This window comes from Bolinopsis microptera, chromosome 2 (genome assembly GCF_026151205.1).
Source record: "Bolinopsis microptera isolate Bmic1 chromosome 2, MBARI_Bmic_1.0, whole genome shotgun sequence".
In the NCBI taxonomy this organism is placed as follows: Eukaryota; Metazoa; Ctenophora; class Tentaculata; order Lobata; family Bolinopsidae; genus Bolinopsis; species Bolinopsis microptera.
The window spans coordinates 6,230,773-6,252,389 of record NC_087073.1 but is presented as its reverse complement, the minus strand read 5'-3'; the positions used below and the strand labels follow the sequence as shown (position 1 = coordinate 6,252,389).

The following is a 21,617-nucleotide window of genomic DNA, read 5'->3' as shown; positions in this document are numbered from 1 at the left end:
ACATCTCTCTCGTAACAGACGGGTAGACATGAAACTATTCTTCTGTCCGACTATTTCGAGTGTTTTACTAGTTTAAAATAATTTAAAAAATAATTTAATCGTTCATATTAATCATCATTGACATTACGTTTCCTTGAAGAAACAGCACACGCTAATCTTTCTTTTGTCCTCATTCCTTTTCCACCCGCAACCAAATTTATTCACTCCTTTTTTAAGATTTATTTTGCTTAAGTATGAGCTGCTGAGGTCTTGTTCTTCGCTTGTGTCGAAGCAGTGACATTTAGCTGTCCGTAACCTTGTCTGTGACCCTGTCTGTAACCGGCGTAACCCTGAAGAGAATTAATGATGTTTAGTAGAAGTTGCTGTTAAATTCATTCTTTTCTTTTTTTGAGCTAAATGCCATTTATTTTTTAACTACTGTTAGTCATTAATTTGATTGCTTCGATTGATAAATCCATTAAACAATTTCAAAAATTACTAGCTTATAACGAAGTGATTATAATACGATAACCCCCGATTTTCCTGTTTCCTTTCACTCCGCGGTAAATCAGGGTTAACTGTAACATAATCAAGCAATTATTGAACAATAACCTGAGGTTCTCCCACCGGTAGTCCCTAAATAATCTCTTTTGACCACATCGTTTTGTGAACACTTTTTCAATTTGTCTGATGCCTTCCCTCCAGCATATATTTCTAGTTTTCTCCCTGCCTCTAATCCTTTTCTCAAGAGTGTTTCATTTATAGAGGCCAGCTGTGTTCCTTTAACTTGAAGACATCCAGCAAGAATGAACGCTGAAATAACTATTAAGTATCAGAATTAAGCAGTAGCAAAGGTTCATGATACAATCTAAATTTTGGATTGGTTTTTTGCGAACATTTGACTTAATAATGAATTTACGTTTACCTGATAATATGGTTAGGAGTTGGCTGATGGCCATGATGGTATCAAAGGATGAGATTAGTTGGTGCACAACTTGATGAAAAACGATATTTTCTGGCTACTGATTTATGGGCATTGTTTCTTACTTTTATATTCGTGTGCTGCCAGGTGTTTTAACTTTTAATTTGCTAGCCAGATAAAATTATTGATTGAAATTCCCATTGAGCAGTGAGCACGATTGAAATGATTCAAATTATAATCGTTAAATGCACAATTTTCCTCTGTACTCCTGTAACTCTTTCTTAAAATGAAACAATTGCCGTAATTAAAATCGTTCTACAAATAGCGGTACGGACCACTTACGTTTCAAATGAATTCAAATTTTTCGTTAAATCACCCTTGTTAAATATCTTTGGCACTATCTTACCGCCCACTTGCACTGGTCGGAAATTTAGGTTTCGGCTCTCTGGAAAGTATTAAATTTTTATTTAATAACCCGCAAGGGAGGCTTGCATCGGTCACAATGTAATTACGGCATTAATTGTATAATATTTAGTTTCAAACAACTCCGTCGTAACTTTATTTATTTCAAGCGACTTAGTTTGAAGAAATGGAGTGACCTGTAACAGTGTAACCGGGCGAGGGGTTCTCCCCGAAATCAACCATAAATTTGACTTTGGGTATGTTGAAAACATATTAAAAACACATGCTGTACGACCTCTTATAAAATTTCTTATAAAATTTCAACCTCAGGGAGAGTTCATAGCGCACCCTAACGTTAAATATTTCAACCTCAGGGAGAGTTCATAATCATAGCGCACCCTAACGTTAAATATTTCAACCTCAGGGAGAGTTCATAGTGCACCCTAACGTTAAATATCTCAACTTCAGGGAGAGTTCATAGCGCACCCTAACGTTGACAGCATCACAATGGCAGTTGATCCAGAAAACCACCTGTTAGTGACGGCCGACACCTCCGGAGAAATGAAGACCTGGCTTATTGAAGGGTTCTGTGATGGCACTGTGCTGGATGAGGAAGCTGAACCCCTTCTTAAACCTGGTCAGTTCCTGCTCGTAGTAACTATCTTATTAGTTAACTTATAACATAAGTTATTATGTATTAATTACATAAGTTATTTAATTACATAAGTTATTAATATCCCGTTTTTATAAGGGATATGATCAGGTTCTTTATGTTAACCGTGGATGCGACTAAAGGTCATTTTCCAAGCCAGTACCTACACTGTTAAAGTAACTTAAAACTTGCCCCCTCAGTGATCTACAGACAGTGGACGGGGCACGGGGAATGCATCACGGAGGTGGAGGTGTGTGTCCGTGGTAACAGGGTTGTCATAGTGAGTGCCAGCAGTGACTGCTCTCTCAAACTCTGGGCTCCTGACGGCATGTGCATTGGAACTTTCGGACAGGTAATTGAGTGTAGTCACATGTAGTCATAATGTAGTCACAGTGTAGTCACAGTGTTATAGTCAAAGTGTAGTCACATGTATTGGAAATTCAGAAAATTTATTAAATTCACGAATCTGATACAATCCACGACATTAATCAATGTTGAACTGCATAAGCCAGGTGTGCTGATGTTAATGCAGTGCTGATTTGTAGTTTATACATGCACTAGAAATATAATCGGCTCTCTTGCATGCTCAAACCTGAACAGCAATCCAATGAGATTAAAGATTATGTGGTTTCTACTTAATATTACTAAAATATGGTCGCTATATTTGTATATTTATGGCTCTACAAAACCATCCTAGCTGACGAATTGAACATGTAGAGCCCTACAGTGAAGTTGTTATGAATATTTTAAACGTGTTAAAACCAGCAAAATGTCCCAGGAAGAACATTGGAAGCTGGAGTCGATAGAGATAGCGCCAGTACCTACCGTTCAATCTGTGTTAGCAGAGAGGCAGAGAGAGGAATCCTTGATATCTGAAATAACGGAAGAGGTAGAACACATATTTTATATCTTATTTTTGTTGAATGACCTTTTAACAATGTTAATCTGTGGTAAAAAGATGGATGCAGGCTACGGTAAGACGAACGATGCCACTTTACTTCCACTTAACCATCACCATGCTGCCACCATGTCACCACTTTACTGCCACCATGTAGAATAATTCTCAACTAAATGCTTAAATGCCTATAGCGTTATTAACAGTTGGCGTTGCGGTGGCGTTGGTTGTTGCACCTAAGTGCAAAGTTAAATTTTCTATTGTTGACAATTTAGTGATCATATTATTGAATAATTGGAAATATGACTGATCGCAATGTAATCTTATATATCTGATATTTCAGGATGATTTTGAGGATGATTTTGGGTTTGACATGGACGATGACCTGACCTCCGCCGACTTTGATCCGAATTACAGCTACGAGACATGGAACACAACTATACTAGGTAAATAGTTACAGCCAACCGTAAAACAAGAAATTTAACTTTTAAGTTTTGCCCAAATTAAATTCTTGTGGTAAAGTTTTAATACAATTTCAAATGGAAGCAGATGTCTGGAGGGGGAGGCAGCTTTAAAGCGTAAACTGTTTAACGTTTGGTTTTGTTTGGTTTAATTATGTATGTTTACTGTTTAGCCCTATTTGGGGGGAAAGGAAATGGCCGCGGTGTATCGGGGTATGTGGTGAGTCGGGGTTTTACTGTATATACAGGGTGGGCCAAAAGTCAGTACCCATACGTTGGCCTTTATAGCTCAGTCACTGAGTGCCCAATTTAAATACTTCTTTCTGGTATGACTTAGTACCACCACTGGTTCAAGGAATTTGCCAACTCGAAAAATATTCGCGTTCATTTTTTTCAAATGGAGGTTCATTTTCACATTTATTTGATAGTTTGGATAGTCGGATCAAGCTAAATGTTATTGAATTGTGTTTGGCCATTCGAATTACGTTTGTCCTGAAAGAATTAGAACTAACTGTAGCTTCTCAGATGACCGAGATATGAAGCATAACGAGTTTATTCATTACGTGTGATCAGGTGATTGGTTTACCTAATCACGTGATAAGGTGCCCCCGTTAACTACCCCGTTAAACATTATGGGAATTGTTAAGGGTGCCCAATTAAGGTGTCGTGTCACGGTGTCACATAATCACCCAGTCAATATTGTTAACGAGATACAGAAAATGCTTGATAACTTCGTCATTTCTAATCCGTTTTGCCTCATGTTTTCAGTTCATATGCAACATTTGATAATCTACCGTCTCTGAAAAAATTAGGCGTTCAGCATGTTCAGAGAAAACAATATAGGTGTTTTAATATTGAATGGGCGTGGTCTAAAATATTCGAATTTTCAAATTTTGACGACGGAATCCTCGAACCAGTAAGTACAGTATGCCATCTGCAAAGCAACAGCTCTCAAATATAAAACACGGCGGAGCTATTAAGGCCAACGTATGGGTACTGACTTTCGGCCCACCCTGTATATTTTATGAACTTCAAGCTAAATCAGTATTTTTGCAACAAGTCTATCATGGAAATGGTACGGTTTCATCGGGGAGGGGAAATGGGGCAAATTTAGTGCTCCTTTTTAACTGTCGTGTGACTGAGATCAGTAGTACTGATTCAGTACTACTGTTCGCTAAACAACTCGCGAACTTGATGTAGATGATGATAATCATTGGGTTGTGGCACGAGCTTGTTTTGTTGCGTAGAGCGGTTAATCGATCAGCTCAAAGCATCAACCAATCGGATTTCAGACTCATTATCACGTGACAAAATTCAAACAATCTTGCAAGTTTCGCCACCTCTCCTGTCCCCATGATCGTAGTCATCTATGGTGGCTATAATATCATTATTAATGAAATACTTTGGTCGCTGATCATTATTGATCGGCCCTTCCCATTCGACATAATAACATTTTATTATATAATATCTATTATTCTATCTCAATCGCTTCTTGTTATCTTTAAATTCGAATAATAATACCTGATCGCTCTGATGTGATCTCACGTATGACCAGTTATATTCTTAAGAGAATTAATCAGGAGTAAGGTTTCCGATTCCTCCAGGTTGAGTTAGTAGTTGTGATTATTGTGCGTACGTTAGTATAAAACATGTCACTTTATCATTTGAATAATTGTACTTGTGTTGAACATATTATAAGAAAAAGAAGAACTGTACGCCAAGAAGTGTCACTTCTAGTTCATATATTACTTGATTGTCACGTTACAACGTCTCCAGAATGTTTTACCCATGTCATGCAACAGTTATTTTCTTGACCTTTTTTGGTGTTCAAAAAGTAAATGAACGTTTAGTATGTTAATGTCAGTAAGTCATTCAGTAAGTCAGCTATGTCGGCCACTCCAGAACGTTTTATGGTAGTTTTGTTTTATATAAATTCAACTTCGATCGTTTGTGTAATATCATTTTTAACACCAGCAATTGTTTTGCTCGTTTAAGATGATAAATACGCGTGCTCGATTGTACAAAAAAAGTTCAATTCATGAATAAAGCTCTATCTGTGCCGATTGGGACTATAAATTCATTACAAAATCAGGTAATTTCTCGACGATTAATGGCCTTTATCGGCGCAGCCACACAAAAGGTAATAACACGGCCTACTGATGGAGGTAGTTTTACTATTGATAGCTCATTAATCATATCATGTCCGCACACACTTCCTTCTAACGTTGTTGATGTAGTTCGTTGCTATGGTAACGGTAACATTCGCACAGCTTAACTTGCCAAACGTTCTCTTTAATTTTGTGAGCGTAACAGTTTCCTCTTAGGGTATCGTTATCAGCTTTATGCCATGCTGCTGCTGATATTATTAGTTGATAACAAATATTGATGTTATGATTTTATTGATTGTTAAGAGTTATGATGTTCTGAGCATGAAGTTTGAGATCTCGTCCTGGTAGTATAAGCTTAATACCTCATATTGGTGCTTGTCACGTTTTAAGTTAAATCTTTTGATGTCTAAATCGATAAATGAGTCATTTTCCCCCCTTTTCACACTATTATCAATATCGACTCAATCAGTGGATATTTTCCACCTCATCTTATCCATGTTATCAGGCCTATTCACTATTCAAAAGCAAAACGTGACGATATCACTGTAAAACACCCTCTTGAGATTAGGTAACTTTAGTTAGATCTATATTATATAATAGAGTCCTCTTTAACCAACAACAAGGATCTCTCTACTTAGGTAGTCGCAGATACAAAAGTACAAAGTAACTGCCTCTACATCAAACAGTGTTACCCTTGTCTTGAACACTGCTGACTGTAATGAGTTCAAACACATGAAATTGAATTGAGTCACTGAAGTCACGGAAATTAAGTCATGTTAGCCGCTTATATACACAATATTTTGGAATCTTATGTTGTAAAATTATGTAGTCATAATATTGAATACTCTACTTTTCAATTGTTGCCAGCTCAACTAACCCTCTATGACTCTATGAGAATAGTTTTAGGTTAGCAAATTTTGAATTTTCTGAAAACTCAGTGTAAGACGTTACGTTTGAGTTAATTCAATGAAACAATAAGCTGAAAATTTGGCGAATTGTTCAGCTCAATTGCGGTACTTTTTTCTCCAAATTTGCCGCACATAAAAAAGTTTCAGTCAGGTGCGAAATCGCACTATTTGCAAAATATTACCGCACTTACATGACACATGTTGCCTCTGGCATCATTAGTATCTACTATCTACAGCCATAGCTAAGCCCTCCAAGGCTTCCTCTCTATCTTTTCTAACAGTATTTCTCGTTTTGTTGTTTTGCCGCTCTGTACTGTGCTTATGATGTTCACAGTCCCAATCCTGATTTACCAGCTGTGAAAAGTTGTTTCTAGAGATAAAAGAATGAATGACAGTTAAATTCCTAAAAATGAATGATGAAAAAACAGAGTTTATTGGTATAGGACCTAAATCAAGTCAGCCCAATCCAGAGTCCAGACAATGGATTGTTGGGAATATTTTAACGTACAATAAATGTTAGAATATATTATTTATTTAGAGAGCCACATAATCACTCCCTTTATTTAACTACAAATAATATTATACATAATAAAGTTATTCTGTTCTAACATTGAGGTAGTATACTAAATACAAATTAATCTTGCCAATTAAACCAATAATTCGCAATAGTAATAGCTTTCTTCTTTTCATGGCAAAATTGGTAAGTTTGAAATGTTCCTAGATATGTCATAAGATTAAATCTTTAGAATTAAGGTCCGATATTAGTAAGTTAAATAACTTACCGTGTCGATCTTTCCTATTATTCTACTTATTATCAATGATTATGCAAGCTTTATAGAAATAAATGCGGGGCACGTCATGTCAGTTTATTAACTCTATCATGAGACATATGTATAATTTTCAGCGCCCATAAAGCTTTTGATTGCAGTTCACACCGATTCTTGAGAATAATATGTAACGCTATAACAATGTTATTGAATAACCTGGAGTGTTAGTGAATTCACCAATCACGCTCAAGATCTCTCAACCTGGTAGTGGTGACTAACGATAAAGTAACTCAATGGTGTAAATGAAAGGTATTTGTCATTCGTTTCGTGTAGCGTCGCTAAAAGCCCCATGTAGTACTTGCTTTTAAGACACCCGTTCACTATGCTGTCAGTTGTCACCATCTTACTTATAATTCAGAGAATTCTTTATGTACGACCGCCCACGTGCAAATTAGACGAGAAATAGGAATTTTAGTTAAGGCAAGAATTGCTGTTTATGGGTCAATCTGTGAACAAATTCGTAACTAAGGTTTGTCTACAGGAATGTGTTGTCCATAGTCCCAGGAACCACAAAAAACCGTCCAGCTGAAACTTTTGGGCAAAAATTTTTATAGTCATTTTTCTCCAGGAACCCATACGCCCCACCCCTAATAATAATATTGGTTATTCGGCTCCCGAAGGTCTTGAGATCTCCATAGGGAGTGCAAAATGACCGCAATGGCCACATTATGGCAGGCGAATGATAGTTTCAGAACGATTGGGGCTTTATTTTTCGAAATAAATGGAGTTTTTCTCAATTTTTCTCAATTTTATTGAAATTTCAAAAAAAAATACACCAAATTATTTTTAACGCTTATTTCAAATCTATTTCAAAACTCATCTACAAATAACAAATACAGTTAATCTAAAATGTGTATTCTCAGTAAATACCATGACAATTATTAATACACAGTTAATATTAATCAAAATTCGCTTGTTCTTCAGGTTCATCATGTCTAATGTTTGTGCAGTTCATACCATGGCATCGTCCACAAGCTGGCAAACAATTGAAGCCATATTTCCTACATGAACATCTGAAAGTCAAACAGGCCTGTTCCACATCGACAGAACAGTACTACAACATATAAGGTTCAAAATAGACTCTGGAGCAATTATAGCTTTTGTTGCAACTGGTTCGTAAGTGCCACCAGGAGCCAATTTCCAGCCGTCGTCAAGGTGATTCAGACTGTTAACTGGAAAACTAAAGCCCCAATCGTTCTGAAACTATCATTCGCCTGCCATAATGTGGCCATTGCGGTCATTTTGCACCCCCTATGGAGATCTCAAGACCTTCGGGAGCCGAATAACTAATATTAGGGGTGGGGCGTTTGGTGGTTCCTGGGACTATGGACAACACATTCCTGTAGACAAACCTTTGTTACGAATTTGTTCACAGAAAAATCAACTCTTGCTCTAACTATTTGCATAGTAACCATGGTAACGAGGGTTGTTACACGCACGTGCACGTGCAATGATTGTTTTAACTTGTCGTCTGTACGACCGCCCACGTGCAAATTGGATGAAAAATAAAAAGTGGCATAGTTACCATGGTAATGGTGTTGAAGGCGCACATGCACGTGCAAAGATTTGCGAGCGATATTATTATTTTGATCGACTTTGTCATTGTGGTAATAACGTTGTTTTCAGTGCGAGCTACATTTTAATCGGCTGTATTTTCGGTTGTGACGGACACTTTTTGATGCGATAAAAACAGACTATCAAAGAATAATTTTAGCTTCCTCCCTGTGACCACGGGCTTTCTAGTTTATTATAAATGAATAAAATCTAGAATCTAATATGATTAGTATAATAGTAATCATATTAGAATCTAGACTTTCTGACGTTTGCTTGATTTGATTAAAAATAACAGCGTAAGAATGGGGTCTGCGAAATGACCATGATGCCCTGTTATAAATATGGTTATTTCCGTCTAATCTCTAAATTGTGAAGTTGCGAGGTAGATTATAATATTGGATTTTCGGCGTGAGGGCAGTTGTTTTACTCTCAACTCGGCAAGCAATATGTATCATTTTAAGCCTAAGGTTTTAGCGATACGTATGTTCATAACTTGTATATTTAAACTATAATAGTATAATATAAGTAGAAAAGAAGGGTATAGGACACTAGGGCGTAGTACTGCACAAGGGCGGTAGACGCAAGAGCGGAGGACACGAGGGCGTAGGACACAAGGGCGTTACTTTCCTAAAAGGGTGGAACAAAAACCGCCCTAAATGATGGTCGTTTTAACTGAGAGGATTGATGGTTTGAAATTGAGTGAACACACCTCAGTGAAATTCGTCTACCCAAAGTAAATACCCGTTTTGGTACGTACTACCCCTGATCTAAACCCGGGTAACCGTAGCATCAGCGACTGCGATATTTTGAACGCCAAGTTTGCCTCATGATCATCTAGGCAGTGTTTGATTGGTCTAAGCACGTTACCAAACCTCAAAATCTGCTGCTGAGTTGGCTACATACTTATACAATATACATACACGTGAGTAGATCCAATTCTTCGAGCTAAGCTTTTCCTCAACCAGACTGTTGAGAACATCAAAAAACCCGTTTGTCCATGTTAAAGTGATTCGTGTGATTCGCCTTCGTGTCCACCCTTTTAAGAAAGTACCGCCCTTGTGTCCTATGCCCTTGTGTCCTCCGCTATTGTGTCTACCGCCCTTGTGTTCTCCGCCCTCGTGTCCGGTACCCGTTTGTTAATATTTATTGCTTCTATTGCCTTATTAATTGTTAAAATGTTATACATCGTCACGGTCAAGCAATCTAAACATTACTGGACCAGGTAAAGGGAGTCAGGACACAAAACGCACATTGTGAGTGTGGGGTGCTCAGCTACCGGCCTTTTTCAAAGGATCGAGTATACCTCCTGTAATCTGTTTGAATGATCTAGAACAAAGTGATAAAGGACACACAAAAGGACGCCATAATAATATAAGTACTATTTTCTGTTGAGAAATCCTTTTGAACATTCCATTTTATATAGCACAGCTTTATGAATAGTAGTAGTAGTAGCTTTATGAAGACACCGGTATTTCTAGATTATCAGCTGTGGATTGTCAAGCTGTTTAAAGAAGAGCCATTATATTGGAAATTCGCTGATGACCTGGACCTTCTGTGTTCAAACTTCTCAGATAAGCAATTCAAAGGTTGTAGAATGTAGATAGATATGTTTGTACGGTTGGTTATACATTAATTCCGCCGCTGATTAATTTGATAGGCATTATAGGATTACTTAGAAGGTTGTTTTGGCCTTGTATTGTCCTTTTACAAGCGGTCGCGTAGTATAATACTACTCGATCATCATGTAAGGATTGACCGTTATCAATATTTTGTTTCCACAACGATTGCTTTACTAACTTGTTTATTCCCCCAAGCTGTTAAAAGTGATTTGACCATGAAGCTTTACGTCCTGACCGTGGCATTCCTTTTCCACTTTATCTCACTAGCAGAACCCAAACATCAGAAAAGAGAAATAACCACGGACTCGTATACTTCAACAAGGTTTACCACTACAAATGCGACTCCTACGGTTCCGGGAGGCTTGCCAACAGGAAGTGCTTTTCCTGGCCATTCTGTTACCATGGATACAGAATCTAATTCTGTTACCATGGATACAGAATCTAATTCTTCTAAAAATGACACTGAACAAAACAGAGGTCTTGGTGCGAGTAAAACTGCAGATCTATTGCTAGGAACCTTGACTTGTCTTCTGATAATTGTTGGCTTTCTCGGAAACGTTCTCTCCGTTTGCTATTTTTGGCACAGATCAAGAAAAACTGTGTACGACCTGCTATATCTGTGTATATCTGCTGTTGATTTATGTGCTTGTATTGCCACTATTCCAGTTGCTGCTTCATTGCTGAACGACCGGAAGGAAGCTCTGTTCCAGTTCACGTCTATCTGCCAACCATGGCCGGTCATATTCTATCTTCTTCTTAAAACCTCCACTTTCCTGGTCATGGTAATAACTGTATACAGAACTGCTGGAATCTTGTTCCCAAGCTTTAACTCACTTAAACGGAGACCATTCTTGGTTGTGATGGTGCTGGTATACTGCCTCGTCTCACTTTCTGTTGATATTATCGCTATTTCTAACAAATGGGCGAAGGTGATGTATCAAGACCGGGTATCGTTCTGTGAGCTATTCTACCACTCCTTCAAGGGTGACTACACGGCTTACACATTACTATTCCAGATTCAGCTGCTTTTACCCTCGTTTGCTGTGCTGCTTGGCTTAGTGACTGGTGCTGGAACACTACTGAAAAGAAATGCTGTTCTCGCTTCTGATGCTAAAAAGTTCAGAAAAGCCTCTTGGACAATCTCCATATTCGCCGGAGTGTTTCTAGCGTGCAACCTCCCCTGTCTAGTGACGGAAGTGATGTACGCAACTCTGCACTACCGTGAAGGAAACATCAACCTGATGGTGGGAAGAAGGTTTTACCGCTGGTACGGACACTTGCTATCTCACGTATTCTTCCCTCTTCTAAATGGAGTCCTTAATCCGTGTCTGTATCTGGGGAGAATGACTGATTTTCGAGCCTGGATAAAGAGGTCCGTCAAGAAGATGGTGAAGAACTCTCGGATTCATCATACTAGAAGCAGCAATAGCACATTATCACCAAAGCTAAAGGTTATGAACGAAATACCTAACTCTCAATATATCGCTGCTGATACTGTCTGATATAAAAACACGAACTTTTTCTATGTTCGATTTTATTTCAGATCCGGTTAACTGTACTCCTAAATTTGTATACTATAATAATTGGCCCGTTGTAACTATCATATTATTTGATTACTTCTCAAGAAACAGTGATAAAGTGGGATATTTGGGTGGCCTGACATCTGTTGAGGGGGTGAAGCTGAAGGGTTGCTGTTTTTAAATTTATCTGTTCTGTTATTTAAATTGCTGATTGTTAGCTCCAATATTGACTTTTATGATTTCATGAACTTCGCTTTATTTTATTCCACAAGCTCACAGGTAGAAATTATTTTCGGCTGGAGGGCAATTCCACGGTAAGGTTCCACTTGGTGAAAATGAAAAATGTTGAGATAGGCACCTAATTTTGGTTAAAATATGTTCATTAGACTCTTAACCTTACAGGTCAACAAAAGTTTTTTGTTTCATATTGCGTTAACTTTTGATTTTTCTCATTCAAAGGAACACTACTCGGAAATGAAAAAAATCATTCAAATTTTCAAAGGGCCATAGTTTGGGTATGAAGCAATATTTCTCTATGAAATTTCATACACTTAGGCATAGGCATAAGAATGAGAGCTATGCAAAGTTTCACAACCGTTACTCTAACACTTTTTCTAAAAAATTTCCACAAAGATGGTGTCGCGTCCGTCACAAAATTAAGCAAAAAAGATTTTTCAGAGCCACATAGTGCTATTTATATTTAAAAAACCACTGTAACATATCTCTTCTGAAGGTAAGGGAGTACCGTAGAAATTATCAGGCTTGTATCTTTTAAGAAAAAAATTTTGGAAGGGGGGTCCCAACTTGTCGCGTCCGTCACATTCTTTTGAAAATGCTCCAAAAAATCTTTAAACAGACTTGAAATGCATTTTTCTTAAAGCTGAGACCGTCCTCAACAAAACTATGTCGTCAAATCGAAAATTGGACAGAAAATGGCCGAGTTATGTATAATTTTGTATATGCCCATATATGGGCGTACGGCTCACTTTTAGCCATTTTTATCCATATTTCCATTATTTTGATTAAAACCAAGACGAATAGAAGTCAAATAAGGTTGGATTGTGTTGACTATGTTAACTAGACTATCAAATAACATCATATGCAATTCAATAATTAAATTTACTGAGTTTTTGCCATTTTATTTGCTTACAACTTTTTCAGAGGTAAAAGGCACACAAAATGGACTTTACCCTATTTTCGCATATTTTTGAAGTAAAAATTCAATATCTTCCACATTTTAAACACTAAAGTAATGAAACTTTTAGGAGATGGTCTCAACAGTATGATGCATTGAACAGTGATGAATGTTTTATCAGAGTTATAAATTTGTTCAAGTAGAGAAATAATTGATGCCCCTAGACTGATACCCTAGCGTATGCCCAAAATGGACAATTTTGGCTACTGCAGACCTCTTGGGGGTATTTGAGGCCTAAAAATTGGCATGAATACAGAGTAGATGTCACTGAACAAGATAAAAGTGTCAAGTGGAAGATTTGGAAAAATTGAAAAAAAACGTGTGTCCGTCACAGTCGCGTCTGTCACAATTTGAAAATGGCGCCACGCATACAAAAATTGAGCAATCTCCAAGAAAATGGCATCTCAGAAATCCCTAAACCTTCTTCTATCATTGTAATTCCAAATTAGAGACAATAGATAACTTTTTGAGATAAATTTGGGTACCATCTGAGTAGACACCCAAAAAAAGTGTCATATTTAAGTCGCGTCCGTCACAGGGGTGCTATCTCAGAAAGTAATAATGGTAGGGGTCTGAAATTTTCACACAACCTGTAGAAAGGTTAAATGTGGACTAATAAACAGTTGGAACTGATAAATAAACAACATCTCGAGTACAACATTCGTTTGAACTTTAAAAAACAGCAAAATCGTGGTGTCCGTCACGGTGGAATTGCCCTGGAGTAGAATCATTAAAGATTGAATTAACTTTTCAAGAAATTGTAGAATTGATAGTCAAGTATTTTCAATAGTGGTAATTGAAGATAATGTATTCTAAATATTCTTGGAAATTTTTTTCTGAATTCTTTTTAAGTTCAAAACATGCAAATTGATTAAGTCTATATTCCATCTTCGTAGTCCATTCCATTCTCAGTCATGTGACTGTTTTAACTATTGTCCATTGCACTGTATCATGTAGACGTCGTTGGCCCAGCCTCCGCCTCTACCGTCCCTACAGTCTCCAGACCTACCATACCTTTGGTAATTGGGATTGGCACTAGTGAAACATTCATTACCGTACTGAATAGCAAAGATATTCCAGCCTCGTGCCAAAGCATAAGCCCGACATGCTTCCCAGTCACCCCTGAGTCTGATTCCACCATCTATAGCTCTGCTGAATTCGTCCCTCCAGCAGCCCAAACTTAGCAAATTGTTGCAATGGCAGGCATCTTCGTTACAAGCTTGAACTTCAGAGGCTTCTCCAGAGCAATCTGCGCCACCATTTGCCGGAGCAGGGTTGTTGCAAATCTTTGATCTGGACTGAGTGCCACCTCCACATGTTGCTGAGCAAGCTGACCACTCTCCAGGGGCACTCCATCCACCATTCACAGGGCAGACATTTTCGTTACAAGATTGAGTTTCAGAGGTTTCTCCAGAGCAATCTGCGCCACCATTTGCCGGAGCAGGGCTGTTGCAAATCTTTGATCTGGACTGAGTGCCACCTCCACATGTTGCTGAGCAAGCTGACCACTCTCCAGGGGCACTCCATCCACCATTCACAGGGCAGCCTTGAGTGTTACAAGCTTGAACTTCAGAGGCTTCTCCAGAGCAATCTGCGCCACCATTTGCCGGAGCAGGGCTGTTGCAAATCTTTGATCTGGACTGAGTGCCACCTCCACATGTTGCTGAGCAAGCTGACCACTCACCAGGGGCACTCCATCCACCATGCACAGGGCAGACATTTTCGTTACAAGCTTGAGTTTCAGAGGCTTCTCCAGAGCAATCTGCGCCACCATTTGCCGGAGCAGGGCTGTTGCAAATCTTTGATCTGGACTGAGTGCCACCTCCACATGTTGCTGAGCAAGCTGACCACTCTCCAGGGGCACTCCATCCACCATGCACAGGGCAGACATTTTCGTTACAAGCTCGAACTCCATTTGCTTCTCCAACACAACCTGCGCCTCCACCTGATGGAGCAGGGTTGTTGCATTCCCTTGTTCTTGACTGTGAGCCACCCCAACATGCCGCCGAGCAAGTACCCCATTCTCCGAAGGGACCATATTTACCATCTACTTTCTCTATACAGGAGACATCACAAGATGCCAGCTGTTTCTCCACCTCCGTGCATGCCTTCACTTGTCTGCGCTTTGGCTTTCCACTACCTGAAACGCATCCTTCGAGAGATGATTGATATCCTTTTTTTAAGCATCCCGCAAGGACTTTCTTCTTCCGTTTAATCACTTTATCGGGGGCTTTGCATGCACTATTAGCCTCAGAGAGGAGACCTAGAATGGTGACTACTGAGAGGAAGACGTAGAATTTTCCCATGTCGTTCAACGGAGCAAGAATCAGCAACTATCAAAATGTTAGACTGCAATAGTGTAGAGAACTAACTCTTTCCATGTTCTTAAAGACGGTTCCTGCATGGGATAATGTCACTCTATTCAGATGATCATGTGAGTATTCAATGGAGAGCTGCAAATATTTGGCCACATAGAATCCAAATTATACTAAGTGTTACTTTGATAATAATTATTCCCATTAATGGGTACGGAGCTGAGAATATTAGCTGCTCCTTCAAAGAATTCAATGGAGAGCTGCAAATATATGGCCACATTGAATCCAAATTATACTTAGTGTTACTTTGATAATAATTATTCCCATTAGTGGGGTACGGAGTTGACTCGATCGGTTCCCAGTAAGATAATATTTACAAAGGCAGACATCATGACATCATTTTACAAAGGCAAACATCATAACTCATGAGAGAAGTGAAACGAGACTTTCCCCGCGTCTTCCCCCCATAATTTATTTTCTCAAAACATTACCTCATATTTTATTTGACTCACTGCCTCATGAGAGATGTGGAACAAGACTTTCCCGCGTCTTCCCCGCACAATTTATTTTCTCAACCCATTACCTCATATATTCTATTGAATCTCTGCCAATTCAGTCATGTGCTGCGGCGAAATATTATAAACAATAGACAGAGAACATTAGCTGCTCCTTCAAAGGATTCAACGGAGAGCTGCAAATATATTACCTCATATTTTATTTGACTCTCTGCCAATTCCGGCTTATAACGGATGGCAAAATAAGTAATTAATTTGCACCACGCATATTCATAGTTTGATCTTTGGGTTTCGAGTTCTTTTTTGGAAAACTGTGAAAAACTTACTTAAGGATCATTCCGAAAGGAACATTTTGACCAGTGTATGAGTGTATAGAATTACTCATACTCGTGTTTTACTCTAAAAAATAAACAAACAACAAAAAAGTCAAAATTCAGATCGTACACTTTTTAAATTTCCTCTTTTGCACCAAAACTTTCCTCCCCGATTATCTGGTGATCTGAAATCTTTCTTGGGAACTGGAAGTCATTATCTATACTAATAATCTCAATAAATGTGTCTGTCTGTCTGTCTGTCTGTAATTTACGAATGGTTAAATCAATAAAACGGTAAGAGATATGGGACTGGTTTTTTTCGATATAGTGCCGACAAAACTCTGGCGAAGCCAAATGATTAAAGTTTTTCAAATTGGTCGGTGGTAAGTGGTTTAATTGATCATTTTGTGACCCAAATGTGATACTAAGTGCAGTTCGTGTCAATGGAGAATTGACAAGATGGTTTGATGTCGATTCAGGGACTGGACAAGGTGATGTGCAAGGGTCCCCCATTTTTAATCTTGTACTTAACTGGGGATTAGAACTTGCAGAGAAGTTTAAAAATATATCCCGTGGTTTTACTCTTCAGTACAGACAAAGTTCCAGACAACCGGAAAAATGTGTCATTGATCTGGACTATGCTGATGACATCGCAGGAATGGATGACACTGTTGAAGGACTGCAAGAAACAACGGACAATATTGCGAAATACTGTGGGCTTGGGGGTTTAAAGATGAACGCAAAGAAACCAGAGATCATGGTCATTGGGAAAGATACGTCGCAGCACCCACTCCCAGAGAATAGGACCATAGATATAACTGTCGATGGAAACTCTGCAAAGCAGGTCACTCAATTCACTTATTTGGGTGCCAAAATTACATCAGATGGCAAGATTGATAAAGAAATAAGTGTCAGGATTGGAAAAGCAACCGGAGCTTTTAACCAACTCAACAATATTTGGAAAGTTGGAAGAATAAGAACATAAGCATTAACAACAAAGTGCGAATCTGCATCGCAGCTGTTCTTACCATTCTGACCTATGGATGTGAGATATGGAACACGACTCAAGTGCAGACAAGAAGATTAGAGTCTTTCCATCAGTACTGCTTAAGAAGAATCCTGAGAGTGAGGTGGTTCCATCGAGTAAGTAATGAGGATGTTTTAAGAAGGGCATCAATAACTGCTCTTGCTGACATAATAACAACAAAACGGCTGCGTTGGTTTGGACATGTCAGTAGAATGCCTGAAGATCGGTTACCCAACTATTTACTTGAATGGAAACCCAAGCATGGGAAGAGATCAAGAGGCAGGCCTAGGAAGAGCTTAAATGATGTATTTATTGAGGATGCTGAGCAGAGATTGGATCGGAATGGACTCACGATTGATTGTATGAGAAGATTAGCTGCAGACCGAAAGGGATGGAGAAATGTTACCCGCCGAAGTTGTATAATACAAAGTAATGACGCAGTCGACGCAGACTAATCCTTTTGGATGGAGATCTCGCCATGTAACATGTAACATGTAAAGTGTCTCACTTACTCTCCCTCTCTCACACTCTCGCTCTCTCTCCCCTTAAAATAGATTTGCTTTATAATTAGGTAATTTTAACCTCAAGATTGCCTATCAAGTATTGTTTGTTTGTTTGTTTGTTTTCAAGAGCTACTTGCCACTTATGTCCAGCTCATTATATAAAATTATATAATGTAGGACTTCTAGGCAGAGTGCTTGGTTGTGGGACACACTCGACTTTAAGAATTGTGAGAAACCACAAATCTCACTAGTGAGATATCAACAGAGTGTGAACCACTGCCTGACTTACCTGTGGTTTGAGAATAGGAGAGAGTATCTTCCGTTTGTTGAGATTCTGTGAGTCCTTTGACCACGTTGCTGGTTACAAACTCTTGTTGTGGGAGGTGGTAGGATCATAGGCGCAATTGCATGATGGATAAGAGATGAGGGCAGTATCGAGATAGCCCGACCACTGGTCCGCGGACCACTGTCTGCGGACCACTGTCTACCAGATCATATTACTGTATAATAACAGTATCCCCTGAATCAAGCAACAGGTGTTTGTGAATAGTTGATTGGTTACCAGATCATATGAATGGTATGTATGGTATCTTGGATGCAATTAGTTACGACTAGCATAATTAATTGTAGCGTAGTAAATTACTGGATCAAACTATTGATTACGATTCAAATGTGGTCTCTCGGATATAATTAGTTACGAATAATATTGATTGCTCAATGAAATAAATGATTACGATTAAAATGTGGTATATAAGTCGTTCGTTTTTGGTGAAGTATTATCAGTTGCCATCATCAACAACAACAACTATTCCAATTCCTGACATGGTACTCTTCTGTCTAATGGACGAAATTAATGGACCCACCGCCTCCCTAGAGAATGCTAGAGACTTCCTATTCCAGAAAAACCTCCTAAAGAGCTCCATGTCCTGTCCTGGGTGTAATGCATCTATGTCCCTGGTTCCCTGATCGTCCTCGAATACTGTTATTATACAGTAATATGATCTGGTAGACAGTGGTCCGCGGACAGTGGTCCGCAGACAGTGGTCCGCAGACAGTGGTCCGCGGACAGTGGTCCGCGGACCAGTGGTCGGGCTATCTCGATACTGCCGAGATGGGGTTTAGCAAGTGATAGTTGTGGGGTATCTAATGGTTTAATGAGTAATAATATAAATGAACACAAGGTAAACATAAGTAATGTCAAAACAATGTCACTCTGCGAATCTCAGGTAAAGGGGAATGCTAAGGAGGAACTTGAGTAAAGAATGGGGTGAGATGCTGTTAAAATCTGCTAGGTGAGGAGAGGAGCCGAGGTGTTGTAGCCGATCGAACTCCAGGGCTGGGCAGAAAAAGAGAACGTGGTAAAAGTCTTGGCGTCCAGAGAAACAGTACGAACAATTAGGGTTGATCGTGTCGTCTATTATGTTCAGAAAGAGTATAAATAATAAAATAATGCGAGAGTTACGCCTGTTAAGAGACCTGAAGAGTTTAATGTGCTGTGGTAAGGAGTAGTGGGTAAGTAGGGAGAGTAGAGGGTAGAGGAAGTGGAGTCAGACCAGTTATTGACTCTGGAGGTAAAGCTGTTATCTCGCAGTGTCGTCTTGTAATGGCTTATGGGAAGAGGAACTGTTTAATGGAGCTGCAGGTGGTCCCTTCCTTCGCAAGAGTGTCAGCCAGATCGTTTCCTCTTATACCTGAGTGTCCTCTTATCCATGTTAGGGAAACAGAAGAGCAAAATGATGTGAGCATATCTAGTTCTTTTCTTGTTTCGATGCATAATGGGCTAGACAAGGCGTCGGCAGATAGGGCATGCACTGCAGAAAGTGAGTCTGTGAAGATGGCTACTGATGCGTTCTGACAGGACAGGGAGCGAAGGCATGTGCAAGCTTCTCTTATGGCCATCATTTCGGCTTGGAAAACGGTGTTGTGGTCATCAAGTCTCCATTAGAATGTAGCTAAGGGGTCTACGTCATGCATGGAGTATACCACAAGTGCTGAGCCTGTTTTGTTATTGAGGCTGTTTTGTTATTGAGCCTGTTTTGTTAATGAGGCGGGATCCATCAGTTAAGCAGCAGAAGTGGGAACAGAGGAACAGTGAGGAGGTAACTCGTGATGTAGCCACGTGTTAAGAATTCCTCGTGTAGGAGGAGGTTGAACAATTAAAGTAGCAGGTAATTATCACTATGATGGGTAAACGGACAGTGAAAACAAGGAGAGAAGGGTTACTAATGGCTTAAACACTAAATGCAGACTGTTCTTCGATTGAATGTTTCCACCTGCAAAATGGAGACAACTTCCAGTGCCAAGCTGTAAAAAAATGCTACGTGCGCGGGAGTGTGTGAACAAAAATGCGGCACTAACTAGCGAGCATGAGCAGGGGAAACGGGACTCAGTCGAAAAGGAGCCCTACACTAGTGTTTGTGACACTAAGGGGAGCGCAAGCGAGAGTAAAGAGGGCAAACATATAAGCAAGCAAATGCGCGAGCAATAAGACTCTGCCGACTTAAGTTGTAAACTAAGTGACCAAAAACAGAATCTAAATTAGAAGTATATCCATATGTTAAAACTTAAAGGAGTAGCAGGTTACCAGCTGGTGAGAAGGGTGCTGAAGAAAATGTTAGATGACAGAGAAAAGAAAGGTGATGGCATGAGTAAAGTCATAATAAAACGTCAGCGCAGAGAAATAGTAGATGAATTTATAAAGTAAAAGCTAAAAACTTAGAAGAGGATCATGGTTAATAATTAGTTAAAGAGTGGCAGGTTACCAGCTTTAGAGAAAATGCTTTAGTTGAAATGCTATTGAAAATGAAAGATTGCAAATAAAAGAACGTTGAAGACGTAAGTAAAGTCATAATAAATCGTTGCGTAAGTAAAGTCATATTAAAACTTACGTAAGTAAAGTCATATTAAAACTTAAGCGCAAAAGGAATAGCAGATGGGTTTATTAATGAAGTGATACGCCAAACCCTGATCTGACAACGTGATGTTTCCGTTACGTTGGTGTAATCGAAGTTGCGTCGGTATAATCGGAGTTGAAGTAGGGCTGAGCTGCCTTGAGTGTGCTGCTTGCTGCATGCTGGTATATCGTTTCCATCCAAGGTATAGGGGACGGGGTCTATAACTTTATTGAACTAGCCAAAATATCTATCTCCCTAAGTCGCGCTCTCTCTCTCTAATTATAGAGAGAGCTGCAATTAGAGAGAGGAGAGCTGAAAATTACAACGCACGGGAAACTGCAAAACTGGAACGCTGAGCCTATCAAGTATTACTATTAGTATTAGATACGTGAGGGGCATTCAGAATTACGTGAGAGAAATCCAGTGAAGTTGTTACTTAATACTTTCAACACTACTATATAACAAATAATTTGAGCCTGAAGATGGCGTTGACGCCGAAAATTTGCCCTTACTCCTAACTTCCTTGTTTCATTTGGCCTTGTCTCTTCCAACCGGATATTATCCAGATATCAGTGAAGTTGTGGTGTACCTTTTAGTAGCTGAAGAATTATTTTTATACAACTTGGTCTGTTTCTTTAAGTCTATGGTTGCTTTCACAATCTTATTATCTGAGTGTAGTTTAGCACCTCCTCTTGCATCAGTGAGAAACAAAGTGCATAGAATAAAGTCAATCTGGGAATAATAAGGGAAAAGTTTTTTGGTCTTTTTATCTTTGACCCAACCAGCTCTAGTGGTAACGTCTGGAATGTAGAAAAGCTGTGTTAGCAGCAAATAAACCATTAGATACTAGGAAATCTAACAATCTCTCACCATTTTGTTTCGTCTTCCAACACCATACCTCCCAATGTTCTTATAGAGACCACTGTCAAAGTCTTGATTGGACCTTTTACCAAATTATTAAAATCCCCAAAATCCATAACTCATGTCTATTGTCTAGCAGGTACAGT

The 21,617-nt window shown here is 39.1% G+C and overlaps 4 protein-coding genes across 6 annotated transcripts in view; 1 reads left to right on the top strand and 3 right to left on the bottom strand.

Moving 5' to 3' along the window:
* The window catches only part of LOC134811524 (nucleoporin p58/p45-like), a 38,375-nt gene extending 30,435 nt beyond the window's left edge, over positions 1 to 7,940 (bottom strand). Inside the window, exon 1 of the mRNA XM_063818371.1 lies at positions 7,929 to 7,940. The gene's annotated coding sequence lies outside the window, so the exon portion shown is untranslated. The remainder of the gene's footprint in view (positions 1 to 7,928) is intronic.
* LOC134811525 (PRELI domain-containing protein 1, mitochondrial-like) overlaps positions 1 to 21,617 on the bottom strand; it is a 100,280-nt gene that overhangs the window by 34,608 nt on the left and 44,055 nt on the right. The window lies entirely within an intron of this gene.
* LOC134811522 (WD repeat-containing protein 49-like) overlaps positions 1 to 21,617 on the top strand; it is a 68,189-nt gene that overhangs the window by 17,023 nt on the left and 29,549 nt on the right. For both annotated transcript variants that reach the window (XM_063818368.1, XM_063818367.1), the window contains exons 21-24: positions 1,772 to 1,940; positions 2,156 to 2,307; positions 2,734 to 2,844; positions 3,194 to 3,296. In XM_063818368.1, coding sequence (XP_063674438.1) covers positions 1,772 to 1,940; positions 2,156 to 2,307; positions 2,734 to 2,844; positions 3,194 to 3,296 — 535 coding nt within the window. The remainder of the gene's footprint in view (positions 1 to 1,771; positions 1,941 to 2,155; positions 2,308 to 2,733; positions 2,845 to 3,193; positions 3,297 to 21,617) is intronic.
* LOC134811523 (coadhesin-like) lies at positions 13,823 to 15,397 on the bottom strand. Its single transcript, XM_063818369.1, has one exon. The coding sequence runs from the start codon at positions 15,346 to 15,348 to the stop codon at positions 13,972 to 13,974; it is 1,377 nt and encodes a 458-aa protein (XP_063674439.1). The 5' UTR covers positions 15,349 to 15,397; the 3' UTR covers positions 13,823 to 13,971.

Coding starts and splice junctions, on each gene's coding strand:
- LOC134811523 (XM_063818369.1), bottom strand. CDS start 15,348: ATGGGAAAATTCTACGTCTTCCTCTCAGTAGTCACCATTCTAGGTCTC.